Source organism: Perna viridis, chromosome 4 (genome assembly GCF_037379345.1).
Source record: "Perna viridis isolate PV_CMFRI_1.1 ecotype Kerala chromosome 4, ASM3737934v1, whole genome shotgun sequence".
NCBI classification, from domain to species: Eukaryota; Metazoa; Mollusca; class Bivalvia; order Mytilida; family Mytilidae; genus Perna; species Perna viridis.
Window position 1 is genome coordinate 42,445,623 of NC_142448.1, and position 15,544 is coordinate 42,461,166.

Sequence of the window (15,544 nt, forward strand, 5' to 3'; positions counted from 1 at the left end):
TGGGATGGACAGTGTAATTGATCAAAGAAAATTTGTACTTAGTATCCGTAACTTTATGTGTAATAATTTTGTACCAAGGAGCCGCAAATCTTGTACTTTTATGTAGATTGCAAAAACAAGACATTTTTACACAGATTTTTCACATGAAATCATCCGTTGATATGAAAATATAAAGGTGCCACTATCTGCTGTGGGTTTGTTTTTTGTGTATAATTGGTATGTTGGAACACCTTATTTCTCATTTATTCATTCATCCAGCCAATTAGAATTTAACGACATGGCAATGGAATACATCATGAGGTTATAAACTTTTGACATCAAGGTAAAAATTGACAAGGCTGAAAACTTTCCAATAATCTTGTCTGTGGCATGTCTTTTTTTTTCCGCTCCAGTCCAAGTTCATGAAGTAGAAAACAAGGTGGGCCGATTCAATCATGATACCTCAGTTTGCCTTCAGGGCTTTGTCTACTTTTTCTAATTTCTGTCATTGTTATAATCATTAAAATAAGCCTGAACCAGAACATAAATAACAATCTGTAAAAAAAATCTGCTAGAAAAATCGTCTTTTATCTCAGTATCTGTCATCAGCAAGGGACATAACTGTCTATTTACCAACAGACAGTCAGTTTAATTCAAGGAAATGAATAATTTGATGTTTTGTCGTAATTTTGTGCTCGGCTGCATGCTTCAGATTTTTGCAATGTTTACTTGTAATTTATCTTTCTCCTAAAAAATGTCCACTTTGTCATATTTCATCATTTTATTTAGAATAGAGAGTTTTGTGATGTGCATATATATGGTTGAATTTGAAAGCAATTTAAAAAAAATCGTTGAAGTTACTATGTTTTGAGCTCAAAAGTCAAATTTGATATTGTTTGTAACTATATCTGTAGACTGCATTGTCTTTGTTCAGTTTAATATTTATAATATTCTCAAATATTCATGGTTTTTGTATTAAGATCCTCATGTAAATATAGTGTGGATTTCCTTATTTTACATAGGATTTTTCCATAGCCCCTGAATAACTATTTTGCATTTGTTTCTATGGAAGATCCCATTTTATTGTTAGGGCATTTACCTATAATAATCCAGCTGTGTTTTGAAACGTCTGATTTTTGGATAAGCTCATTTAAAAAAAAAAACACTGGAATCCAAAATCTGTTTACTATATCTATTTATTCTTTTTGATAATATAAATCTTTTAAAGTTTTTTTTTTTTTAATTTCATAAAAATAGTTGCTTGTACTACTTTGTTTTTAGCCATTTTAGCTCTGCAACAACATTTGTACTAAAATTTAGGTCAATATTTGCATAATGCATTTTAAAGTTTAAACTTAAGTATTTTGATTTAATTTGCATTTTTCATGCAGTAGAGTTATAGAACTTGGATCATAAAATGGCTAACTGGGTGCATTAATGAGGAAATCTCGTTTTCCTTTGAAATTACCCCTACATTTAATGTACAATAAATCTGACTAAAATGAATATTTTGGGATTTTCTCTTTTAATATCCAGCTTTAATCTGATCTACATTAACGTAAAGCTTAATTTTATTAAGTAGTCTAAAGTCTGCCAAAAATTAGCTTTCATCAAAATAAGTTATAATTTGTATGATAAGAAAAGAAGGATGTTTGCATTAAGAAATTGATTTTAATTCTGGAGTCTTTCTGCTACATTAAATATTATGATATGTAGAAAAACTCTTGATAAAAGTTGGTTGTTTCGATTAGATTTTACCATGGTTAAGTAGCTAAGTCTTGTTCAGATTTGAAAGATACTGCTTGTATAATTGGATTTCTTATCAATTTCATATTTATCATAAACAATTTCTGTACATCTTCCATCTCTTTAGCGGATGTTCTCAATGAATACTGTTTTGATGATTGCAAAGATTTGGTTGCTGGGTCGTAAATCTTTTAAAGGTTGGGAGAGTATATTTCTTTTTCGAGCAATAGCACACAATACCACTTTGTTGGCGGAAGTGTGGGAATGTAGTGGTCCATTATACCTTTGTAGAGTTTAAATTTTGTCCACGGTACAATTTTTTTATGATAAAAAGAAGTTTTGGTGGAGTTATTGTATAGTGTATTAAATAATTAAGTTGCTCTTTGCTAAACAAGTCCTTTTTTTCTATCAATTAGTGAAGTTCTGGAAGCTTTGATTCTGAGTGAACTAAGTCACTGGTTGATAAAAAAAATAATTTTAAGTCCTAGGTTTTGTGCCCTTCCCTCCTTTGTAATTCTGTGGATTGCCACTGTGTGTAGAATCTTTAAGGAAATGAAGTCTGAGTTAATGAATAAAACACCAGTAAATTCATCGTTATAGGTGCAAACCGCGTCATTTTTCATGCATAATAAATTTAGGACCAGAAAATGAATTAATAGGAAGTGAACAACCAAACACTGTACAGAAAAGGCACTATGTTTATTAATATTCTGATCAAAATATACTTTTCCAGGTCTTCCACAGTAGTGTCTCAGCTAACCTCTTATACAGGACAAGTGTGTCTCCCTGATCTGTCATGTGTCCTGTGCCATGCTGATGCAAATGGGAAACAAATTTAGTCATAAATGCTTGAATAATGTTGAAACCTTATGTGCTCTATTTAGTTACATTACTATTGAAATGCTAATATCATGATGTGAAAGCAAAACCATTTTTTTTCATAAAAATTTTTTAAGTATATTATTCTAAATATCATAAAATGCACTGGAATGCCTTCTTGTTCTAATTGCACCTTCCAAAATTATAATTTTTCCAAGTTTATTAGAAAGGGGGAGGGTAAAATGTCCCCTTGTCCCCCTTTTAAAACTGTACTCCTTTAAGTTTCATTTCTAACTTTTCTAAAATTGATGAACCCATAAATTCATCATTTTGCCTCTAAAATACCATCAAAGATAAAAGAATATGAAAACTAACATTATTTTGAGTTGAAAAGTTATTATTGGTAAAATTAATGTAAATCTTCAAACCACAAGCTGCAGGCAGTGGATAGATGTTGAAGTATTGCTGACTCTGTACATTAAATCATTTCTAAAGTACATTGAGAAAAAACAATGAATTACATTTTATCTCTGTTTCTAAAAATGAAAATCATCATTCTTTGATGAAAATTCATTGAAATAGCACTCAGCATGCTTTTGTTTATGTATTTTCAGTAAATGGATTCCACAATTTTGATTTTGATTTATTCATGCATTATTATTTTTATAAAATTCATTTGGAGTCAATTCCAATGGCCATACAGGGCTGTTTCCTGCTGTAATATTGAAAGGTTTCCTGATATAGGGCAGGCAGGCACATCAACAAGATATTTTCCATTAAAGTCATGAAAAATATCAGTAAAGCTTTTCTGCATTATAGTCATCTTTACCTGAAATTCTGAAAAAGAAGACTTCATTGACCGCTCAAGGGAACCAGACCTTGGTCTCATATAACTTCCAAAATAATCAAGTCTGAGAATATTCTATGCTTCCATGGAACTTCATTTAAAGTCTTGGAATTTATTGACACCACAGACAGTTATTTTTTATTAAGTTTTGTGATGCCGGTGTCCATTTCTATGCTTATTATTACAAGTATGTTATGTATCATGTGCTCTACTGTCCTCTCTTCTTTATAAGTTCAACACCTTTATAATGCCACCAAGACATTCGGAATTGCTACCTTGAAATTGGGCAAAGTGGTTCAAGTATCTGGAGATGAAAGTTTTTCAACATGACTTGAAATGCTACCTGAATATTGGGCAAGTGATGTGATTCAAGTGCATTTCAATGCATTATTAAAGCACACTCACTGTTAATCTTTATCTATCTATGTATCCCATAATTTTAGCTCAGTTTCTTAAAAACAACTTCACTATTCAAGTGCATGTTCTGTTTGGTGTAAACATGAACTCCTTGGCATATTCCATTAATAGGAGATACTGGTACTTATGTTGTAAATCTGGTTCCTTTCAGAATAAAAAATATGAATTATTATTATCCTTGATTGACTTCATTTAGGTCTATGTACTTTCATTGATTTTTTCCCTTCATTTGTTTCAAAACACAGTCAAACCTGTCGTAGTGACCATCTGTATTTAGCAATAACTTTTTTTTTAAAAGGCTATGATTAAAGTATCCCCAGATATTGCCTTTTATGTAAAACTAACCTGTTTATAAAGACTATATGTCTAATGTGACCATGATTTTTCTCTCCCTGGTCACTACAGACAGATTTCACAGTATGCTTTATTATTGATGCATGTCCCTCATGGCTGATCTTTTTATTTTTTGGTCTTCTTTCCTTTTTTCTTTGCATTTATGTTTTATTTGTTTCATGATATGCTTTATCATTCAAACATGTGAAAAGTTTCCTGCTTTCATGGTAAAGGTTTTTCTATAACCTCAAATCTCAAAGCAGGATCAGTCATCAGTTTCCTTTTTTTTAAATAGATGAAATGCATGACAGTAAAAGTTTCCAACAAACATCAGATATAATTGTTATGGCCTTATCATAGAAAAGTATTTCCTAACATTGTCGTTGACAAGAGATAGAATATCACTAAGGAAATGTAGAGATATATGGCCATGTTATGGATTCACAATCAATGATGACAGTTGGAGATACAAGTTTTACATCTCTGTTGTATGCAAATTCATTGATGGAGCAAATCAATGTTGGTTTGCTGTTAAAGCCGCTCTATGCTATTACAGACAAATACCATTAAGTAGAATGAGAAATATCTTATAGTACCCCGATATCATGCTCTTTTAGAAGCATTTTGTCAATTGATTTCTGTGTTATCACACGTGTTTTGGTGCTTTAATCAGGCAAACGCTATTTGTACAGAGAAAGAATGGTGACATTGTCAACCGAATATTACGCCGCCAGATTTGGTCACAGTGATTTATGCTCTTTTGGTCAAGACAAAATGTAGCGAAACCGTAGTTTAGTCATATTTGAACAATACATATTTCACAATAATGGATTGCACTTGGCAATAATTTGGCTTTACATAATTGCATTTTCTTGCAGATTGGAATGATTCAATAGTGTCCGGGATATGAGGTACTTGATTTTGCTGTAACCCAGGTTATGTTGTTTGCGAAGATTTCATTAAAAGATAAAACAAATGTTCTATCTATCAAAATGTTAATACTTTCTATACTGTGATCATTCTCAATGGCATTATTCAAAGAAAGTTCACTTTACTTCAACTTGGAGTAAACTGTAATTAAGTTATATAAACAACACTTTATAAAATTTTGTATTGATATTTGAACATTGCTCACTTGTGACCTTAGTTTTAACTTTGATATTTACATTTCTCTTAGCTGCAGATTGAAATTGCAAAAGTTTTCTCAATATATTTTAGTCTTATTTGACCCGTATTTACTTAATTCATTTTTAAAGGTTTTAAGCTAACTTTTCCCATGATATTTTAAGATGAAGTTTTCTAGTTCATGTTAGGCTCATTTTTGCCATAGTTTCGTGGCTACTTTACACCGCTTTTATCGATAGTGGACATGTGTGATTACCAAACTTAATATGAAAACTGAAAGTGGTTTGTACCAGTGGTTTCAATAAACTCATTCCACATTCATGAAAATATTTGATATGGTAATTTTTTGATTAGTATACTCCTTGAACATCTGCACAAGTTTACTGAACAAGGCTGTCAATTTATAAAGTACAAAATGGGAAAAAGTTATTTTTTCTTTGGGAAAAGAAAGATCTGTTTTGATGCAGTTGTCCATATAAAGGATAGAGATGTCAGCTTTAAAACAATTATGTCATTGTAAATTTTTAAGAATGCTTTTTTATACCCTCCTTTTTTTGTGATTCATCATCTTTTTAAAAGACAAGGAATACTTAGGAGTATTTTTGCCCCCCCCACCACATTGAGTACTAAATAGACAAGAATGTTTAAAAATATCAAATATTACAAGGGTCTACATTGACACAAACACTATTATTACATGTTGAATGAGTAACTAATTCCCTGTTTTGTACCATTCAAGAAAAGTGGTCATTTTTATTAATGATCATAAATAATTTATGAATATGAGCAATTCAACTTTTGTATAACACTTTTGTTCAGCAAGTAAAAGTTTGCTATGTTCGAACATCAATTTTCATAAGATTAAGGGGTCAAAATCACCCATTGATGTACCTCAACCTTTGCACTTTTAGATTTAAATTTTTTCTTTTTTTTTTAAATACAGACAGTAGGTGTTTGTCTCTTGTATATTAGTCTCATTTCCAAAGCTGTAAAATTTCTTAAATTTATCTTTAAAAGTCTGAGATGTGGTTTTTGATTCACTACCGCCAACGTGAATTAACTTTCTTAGGAGACTGGGAGTTGTCTACGAAGATAGTGAATGCTTGTCTAAAGCCACATTATCATGATATTTACTGTTTTATCTTCCGTTTTCGTGTTTGCCCGAGCGACCCCTCCTTTATGTTGCCTCTCCTTTTTTTGATTTTACGAAGTGATCGATCTAATTTTCAATGACTTAATCATTGCAGACATGAATTTTGACATTGATGATTCAGTTTTTAATTTATGGCCGACGTATGATATTTGAAAATTTGGTAAACAAGTCTGAATTTAGAAATTTCTGTCTGAAGACGTGAAGTTCAAAAGATGTTGTTTATTAAAACTCTTTATGTGAAATCTTGTTCTGGTTTGCAGTAACTCTTAAATTAACGAGCCAATAATAAGTTTGGGAAACTTGTCAGTCAAAACTTAATTGTAGCTGAATAAAAACAATATTGTATTGGGCATATGTTACAGAATTGTTTATGTAACAGTTTATAAACACTAAGCCTAACAAGAGTCGGTGTTTACAGAGTCTAATGACACACAAGTGGCGTGTGTACCTTCGTAGACAAACGTTTTTCTCCAGTTACATTTTTCAAGTACCATATACCCCCATCAGGGCTTTGTTCAATATGACTTTAAACTCTATTTTAGTGTCTACAAATCTTTGAAAATGATATACAATAACTTTAATGTTATTTTATAGGGTATAAATTTTGATTAGCTGTATACAAATTGTGGCTGGATATGATGGTATAATTGTTTTATGGCCTTGAACTGCTCATAAATTACAAATTTTTATGTTAATTTATTTCACTGCAGAAAGGTTGTATTATAACTCTGTTGTATTTCTGTAATTATATGGTCTAAGTTATGTTGATATGTGATCTTTTTGTCCTGCATTTAAAATGAATTACTGCTGTTTTTTTTCTCTTTTTTCCAAAAGTGTCACAAATATATCAGATATTGTGGTCCTATTAATACTGATTTATTGAAATATTTTATTTAAGAAGTTTTTTATCAGCTTCATCTTCTGTCTTGAAATTAAGACTCCTTTGGTCTTGTTTGGGATACTTTTATTTTTATTGAATGCAAATCATAATATTGGAATAAGACTCCCTTGGTGCTTTTGTTCCATTAAGGAATTGGAAACTACCACCCTCACCACTCATTTTTGAATTTATAACTCAAAATTCCTCCTCAACTTAGAAGTTGTCATGCTTTTATAGTCAAACTTGCTTTAAACTAAATCTTGTGTACCAATTAAGAGGACAACTTCAATATTAGAAACTGATTTTAATAGAATTTATGAGGACTTTGCCAGAACTACGCTGTACCAAGGTGGATATTTATCAGGGAGTTATTTTAATCTGAAGAAACTTTGTGGTATGAAATTTGCTTTGTTACCGTAATCCCTAATTTAGTAAGTTAGCGGTTAACACCTGACTTAAATACCCATGGTGTAGAAAATGGATATCTAATGGATGCTTTGTAAACTATGTTTTAAGATGTGACCTTTTGATCGCCTTTTTAATCTACATGTAATATATTCAGTTTGAACCTAACGACCAAAAAATAGACCTTGCTCTGAAGCAGACATAATAGGACCTTATATTGTGGTTGTTCTTTGACTGTGTACATTAAATGAAAGCAAAATGGCTTAATCATAAGTTATTAACGTCCCTTACCCCTGCTATTTAGAAAGATAACGATTTTTGTGTGTATAGGATATTCTTGTATAGACTAGACTGTATTATAACAAAATAAATGTACTCGAACCTTGTCAGTAATTACAGGGAACAACTAATGTGATTTTTCCCGCCCCTTTGTCAAAGCGGCTTTGACCTTATTATGGGCTTAAAGCTAACTTCATGTCAGACTGTTGTCGAATAATGTTCCTTTGAATGATCTAAATCGTTCCTTTTATATTTTGACATTTGTGGACATGCCTTTATGTGACGAACAACGACTTGACCATTGGTATCCATATGATTTATTCAGCTGGACTTTAACCGTTGGCCCTTGGGCTCAACACCTGAAAGATTCGTAGTAAATCAGAACTTTATTATTGTACTGCTAACTATCTCTAAGTAGAACAGGTCATAAAAGAGAAATTTCATTAGTATTGCCTGTAGGGTAAATATTTATCTGTCAATAATTAATAATAATTTGGTACATGTTAATATTTTTTTTATTTACGACTTCCAGTTTTCAGGCTATGTTTATGTTGGACACACATTCGCTATTTGTACCTACATGACACAATGACACAACATGAACTTCAAGTCATAACAAATTAATTTAAGTAAATTTAGATGAAATTGAAATTGTTCTACTTCGTAGTACATTGTAATACTATAAAAGCATGCAATTATCTTATGTATTTTTTAGATGGTTTCCTCCATTTGAAGTATTTATAATCATTTTGAGGGGGACTACAATAATTAGTTTGTTTTACCTGGAGGGTGGGCTATAGTCAAAAAGAAAGTGTGATTTTAACTGCAAGAGGAAACTTACATTAGGGGTTGGGGAGGGTTATAATTAATGAGAAAAGTTTCATTTTAATTGAAATAAAAAATCTTAATTAGGCTGGGGGCTGTGGTTAAAGAGAAAGTGTGATTTTAATTTATAGGAGAAGAAAATCCTTCATTTGGGAAAGAGGGGTGGGCTATAGTCAAAGAGAAAGTGTAATTTAACTTGAAAGGAGAATCAAATTTCAATGGGAGGAGAAAACAGTCAAAGAGAAAGTATGATTTTACCTTTAAGGGAAAAAAAACCTGCATTGGAATGAAAGGTGCTATACTTAAAGAGAATGTGTGATTGTAACTGAAAGGAGAAAAACACTTTCATTGTCCTTATTTTGGAAAAGATGATAATGTATGAAAAAATGTGCAATTATTTGAAAAATTCCCATCACTATATAACTAAATGTAATATTAAGGAATTAAGACAATAATCAAGAAAATATGCTGTTTGTGTAAGTGGTTGCTGGTTGTTTTCAAGTTGTCTCAAATGATTATTGGACTAGTACGTAGGTTACATAGTTAATTCTATTTTAAATGCCCATTACAAATACGGGGACTGCTTATATAGAAAAAACAATCGGTCTCTTGTATTCTAAAATCCAACTTTAAATGTCCCAGACCTCAGTTTATGTATGGAAGTTGTCATTCATTTTGTTTTGGTATATGGAATTTGGCCAATCAATACGAATTGTCATTTTAGAACCACAAAACCACATGTTTTTGCTCATATATTTTCGTGAATGGATCGGATCCCCCCAGAGCAATAATACTACATATAATATCTATTTGAACAAGTTAAAAACCAAAACACTCCTGTTTTTCCATTGATCTTTTTGTTGACATGTAGACTTGTGGTGAGGACAATTTTACAATTACAAATGTTTAAAATAAAATTATCACTATATTTAATTACACTGTGATCAGTTTTATCTGTGGTCATCAGTCATAACTACACCTGTTTGAACAGTTTTGATGCACCCAAAGGGAGTCAGTCTTCTCCCAACCTTATTGCTGCAGTCATGCTTCATTGATTGTAAACAAAGATATTTTGAATAGAGGAAGTCTTACCAAAAAAAATTGCATTCTTAGGTAATGACATGATTTGTCTTTTTTGGGAAATTTCATTGTTATGTATGCGGTTGAAAAATGATTAACATCTTGAGGAAAAACTAATTGACATGCAGTATAGGAAAACTTGATCAGAAAATTTTTATACTTATGACATTGATGTATCAGATGTTTGATTTGGTGACAAGAAACAGCTTTTAAGTTGAAAGGTTTTTTTTTTTAAAAGAAAATTTTAAAATTTTATCAGGTATTGTTGTGTAACTAAAACCACTTCATGAGTAATGTCTGTCTTGTTTTTAATAGTACCTAGCTACAAAATTTTTTGACCCTGCCACACAGATTGGTGAGATTTATATAATACCTTCCAAAAAGTTGTGTGTTCATCTGTCTGTCCGTTCCATGATGGTTTCCAATTGATAACTTGAGAAGGGATCAATTAATTTGGAAACAGTTGTTTAGTACTATGAAATACAGGTTAACTACAATTTTCAACAAAATCCAAAATGTGGTTTTGAGTTAAGCCATTTTGAAAGTTACGACATTTTCACCATTGTGTGGCAGAGATTCACTTACTGTTCCATTTAATTGCTATATTTTTTTAGCTTTTGAAATAAGCTTTTTAGCTTGTCTTTACTCTTGAAAAATAATTGAAATTCAACCAATCAAATGATGCATGCTTTACAAAAAGTCAAGACTAGTACATATAGTGTAGAGATTTGCTATTTTCATAAGTTTGTGTCATTTCTAGAAAAGCAGGGGACGATTACCCTACCGGTGCACCTAGTCCATGCTTCCAGTTTTTATTGGAGTCCGAGTTTCTCATTTACTTTTGTTGCTTTGTATGTATGATTTTAGTTACTCTGTGTTCTTTGTTGTGTTTGTTTGTTTTCTATGTCTGGTCTTTGTCCCTTGATTACTTTATTTTGATTTGTGCTATAACCTTGGTTCCCTTGATTACCCTTGAACTTCTTGACAGAATATCACATCTTACACTATCATCCTATTTCTTATAAATATTGATAAAATGTTAATTTGCCAATTTTTTTAAATCTTTTTTTTTTCTACAGGAACTGCCACCACCTGGTTCTTATGAAGTAACACAGTCCTACCAAAAATCTCAAATCAGATCAGATAGAGCTAAACCCAGATCTGATGATGCCAATAGAAAACAAGGCTCTTTCCTCACAGCAGCTTCTAGATTTGCTCCAGCCAGAGACAAGGTGGTTAATCAGCCAGATTTGGAAAATCCAGGTATGAAGATATTATGAGTTGTATGGGTCCAAATAAGTGGTTGTCCGAGGTCTGAACCTTCAATTTCTAACAAAGGACCTCTGAAATTTCATTTCCTAGGTCCTGGACCTTCAACCCATTTCATTGTTGATTTATTTTGGATTTTCGGTTTTCTTCATGAGGACTTTTACTTTGAAACTAAAAAAAAGTCCAGGTTCTGCCACTATTGAATGTAAATTTGAAGCCCTGAAAAAAAAAATCTAGTCTTAATGTGTCTGGCTGAGGCATCAATAAAAAACTATGAAAATTCAATAAAAAGTGCTTCCATAGCAATTTCAGATTTATGTAAATTTTCACTAAACCTGAATCATCATCTCAAGATCTGAAAAATATTTATGATTATACAAAAAAATGTCTATGCTTTTCTTTTCACTTGCTTTTTTTCTATATTGTCAGATAGATCTGTGCCCTAATTGTGTATAATTTGATTTATCAAGCCAAGGTTTATAAGTTTATTATTGAGTAATATCAGGAAATGGGATAGTTCTATGTGAAATCATTACATTATATCATCCCTTCTTTATTTGCCTATCATGTGCCTTTGTCATGCATGTAAAACATATTATTTATTGGTACTTCATAACCATGACATGTACATCCACCCTTCATTCTTCTCTGATCTTTGTAGTAGGCGAAATTTATTGTACATGTATTGCTATATGGGCAAAAACTCTCAAAGTTGACATTCTCTTGTCTCTGCTCCTTTATAAAGTGAAACCTGTCTAAACTAAATTCCGGAAAATCCTTAAAATCTGTCTAAACCAGACACTTGTATTGTAGCGTCATCTCAGTTTAAGTGTATTTTGAACCTTTGTTAACAGAACCCCAGTTAAACCAACCCAATTTTGAAGTCCGAAAAAAGGTTCAGTTTAGGCAGATTTCACTGTAGAAGGCAATTTATGGTACATGTATTGCTATGTCGGCAAATACTCTCCAAGTTGACATAAATCTTGTGTTTAGATTTTTTTGTCTAGAACAAAACTTATTTGTGTGTTGATTTATAGTTAGCAATTCATTTAATCTTTTGTAGTGACATTTGTTTTGGCTTTACTCATAATTGAAGCAGACAAAAAAGAAATTTTGTCTTTCTGCTTTCTGAAGATAAGCTTTTGTTTATGACTTTCCCCAACATATATCATATAAGACAGACATGTAACTAGTAGGAAAAAGATTTTCAGCTTTTTGCTCAAGTATTTATTTACATTGAAGATGGCACTGTACTTTTTACCGAAAATCTTTAAGTTCTTTTCATTCGTGGTGAAATGAATTTTGATTTTTGTTAATGTAAACACTATGTCAGTGTGAGATGTGTATCCAGTGTTTATTTCTTCCACACGATATCTGTTTTTCTTGTAAATTATACTGTTGACATTTCGCTATACAAATTTCAAAATAAAACCCTCTCAAAAACAAATTATCCAGCCTCTATCTTATCTTTTCCAGTTAAGCAAATCTGACAGCCTCTCAAATGCTTTTGTAGTTTGTAAAAAAATGGAGATTATCTGTACCTGAGATGCCATTAACTGAAGTCACTTCCAATCAATGGTTATCACGAACATGAGGCAGAATTAAATTTATACTAAATCTTTGAGTGTTTAACTAAGATTGCCTCGATTGTGAAATAAACCAGGTACTTTGCTGCAAATGTATCCAAAATTATCTAATTTAGGATTTGTTGCAGCTAATTCTGAACCTTAGACCACCTTGTTGAAGTTTAAAGATATTGACAGTTTTATGAGACTGTTTGACTCTAAAGATACTATAGGATAGAATGCAACTGCTCAAGGACTGACATAATTAGGTACTAGTCCTTTTAAGTGTGATGCACAAATTGGTGGTTCAAAAATTCAGTTCCATTTCATTCATCCAAAATGCTTATAAAGTAAAACTTTTTGGTGCACATCCCTAGGATGAGTCCTTCCTTCTTTAAACCATAAAAAAATATTGCAATCTCTGATTGAAACTCAGAAAAAATATGAATAAAAGTCACAAAAAGTCAACAAAAGTAGTTGTGTAGAAAAGTATTATGCTAAAATTTACTACCAATGAAATAATCATTACATTGGAGCATCAGATACTGATTTTTTTTTCATCTGCATGACTTTTAAATAGGCCTATAAATTAAGATATAATCGAAATATCAAATTTAAATCTGACTGGCTATAACATGGTATGTATGAAGCAACTTGTGTCATCATTCTGGTATGCTTCAGCTGAATTAGAATCACTTTAAATTCCCAGCCATGATTATGTAGTAACTTTTTTGACTGTAGACTCTGTGTTCTTGAAAATTAAGCATGGGAATTAAACATAAAAAGAACAGATCGCTTAATTGGAAAAATTATTGTAATTTTAACAAGTCTTCAGGCTTTTTGTCTCAGATTATACTACAGATTCTTGTTTCAAGAGATCTGATGGACTTAAACAACTTGTTGATCTTCTGTGATGTGAGCCGAGTGATGCCAGATTTCTTTTTAAAAAAAATGTCATAATTAAGTTCAGCCAATTACTTTGGGAGTACAACTTTAATCTTTGCTTTTTGACTTGTTTACATTCTACCCCTCCTTTTTCTTTTCATCTCTGCCGACAGTGTCTTACTTATCCTCGTCATCGTGGTATCATTGTACTCCTACCTAACTGGCTCCTGTTTTTATATGGCACAATGAAACTAGTCTGAATTGAACCCTAAACAAGTACTATCTTTAAAAAAAAAGATAGCCAGCACAGTAAAATTTGTACCTTTTACTTATAATTTTTATCAGGAAATAACGCATGGCATGCAATTTCATTTTCTTTTTCGAACCCCACTAAGTTATCAGTATTTGGCCAATCTGGAAACAGAATTTTGATCATATGACTTGCATTTCCATGGAAGAGCGTCCTTAAGGTCAAAGGGTAAAAAAGCAAAACTATATTGACTGTGTCGGAAAAATCTTAAATACTGTCTAAACCAGTGGTCCTTTTCACAAAAATCATAAAGTGTAAAATTAGTCATAAGTTATGGCATTGTACTATATCAAAGTATTGTGATGTCTCCACTTGTAAATAATTGTATCCTTACAATTTTTTGTGAAAAGGGCTGCTGGCACTTTAATATTAAAGTCTGTTTATATCAGTTACAATGTACTGAGGATTCCACTTAATCACATACCTGTTAATTGCATATTCCTGTTAATTGCATATTCCTGTTAATTGCGTACCTGTTAATTGTGTATTCCTGTTAATTGCATATAAACTCAAAGAACAAAAACATTCTTCATCTCATCCATGCCAGAAATTTTTCTTATTTGCATATCATAAAACCAAAAATTAAAAATTCCTCTTAATTGCATTAGTATTTTTCAAAATTTACTTAAAAATGTACCTACATGGGTAAAATAACAATACATTGTTAGTGAAATATCTTAGTTTTCTTAGAAATCTGTTTTTACAACAATATATTCTCTTTCTTTTGACTAGACACTAAGGCTCAACTCTATTAAGACATGAGAAAAGAATATAGCTCCCTTAAACATTGAAAATATTTTCTCTCGAAATAATCATTTCTGTTAATGCATATTCCTGTTAATTGCATAATTTTTTCTGATAAAGAGGTCATGTGATTAACAGGAAATTTGAACCTCTCTTTTTAAGTCCGAAAGGGCTTCAATTTTAATAGTCTGTAATTGTACAGCAAAGGATGGGGGCCTTTTCTAGTCAATCATTTTGCGGTGGGAGTTACAAAAAAGGGGTAGTGGTTGTTGACAATCAATACAAGAAAATAAAATGGCTTCTATAATAACAATAATCAACCTATTTTACAAATATCTCACACTGTGTTTTTACACTTAACTAAAATTGCTCCCAATCTAAATCATTACTTCTTACTGAGTAAAAATACCCTAAAAATCAAGTTATCTTTCTTTTCTCAGTATGAAAGGCATTTTTATGAATCTGTTTATCATTGCTATGGCAGTGATAAAATCACTTTTCCCATACACCTGTTCTCTGTCAGTAAGGTCGTAGGTCATTCAGGCCAACTGACCAACAGATTTATAGATGGTGCAGATTTTTATGTGGCTGGAATGTAGAGAAAACTATCTATCTGTCACTGTTCTGATACTAACAGTATTGGCATGATAATTTATCTGATGATTGAACAAATTGGTTGTCTTTCAGTGAACCCAAACATTAGGCAGATCAAAAGGTACAACAAGTACCATTTAGGCCATAAAGTCTTTTAAAGATAATTTCTGTGGCTCTTCTTAAGATGTATTTTAAGTGGTTTTAAAACATTATGCAGTTTCCATTTTTTTTTAAGGAGAACACTTGTCTTCTAAAAACTATTAGATTCAGATATGTTATTAAGGAACAA

General features: G+C 31.5%; 1 protein-coding gene across 1 annotated transcript in view; it reads left to right on the forward strand.

The window, feature by feature from the left end:
- The window catches only part of LOC148620157 (sperm-tail PG-rich repeat-containing protein 2-like), a 68,635-nt gene that overhangs the window by 29,024 nt on the left and 24,067 nt on the right, over window positions 1-15,544 (forward strand). The window contains exon 10 of the mRNA XM_088580780.1: window positions 10,968-11,151. Within this exon, the coding sequence (XP_088436906.1) occupies window positions 10,968-11,151 (184 nt within the window). The remainder of the gene's footprint in view (window positions 1-10,967; window positions 11,152-15,544) is intronic.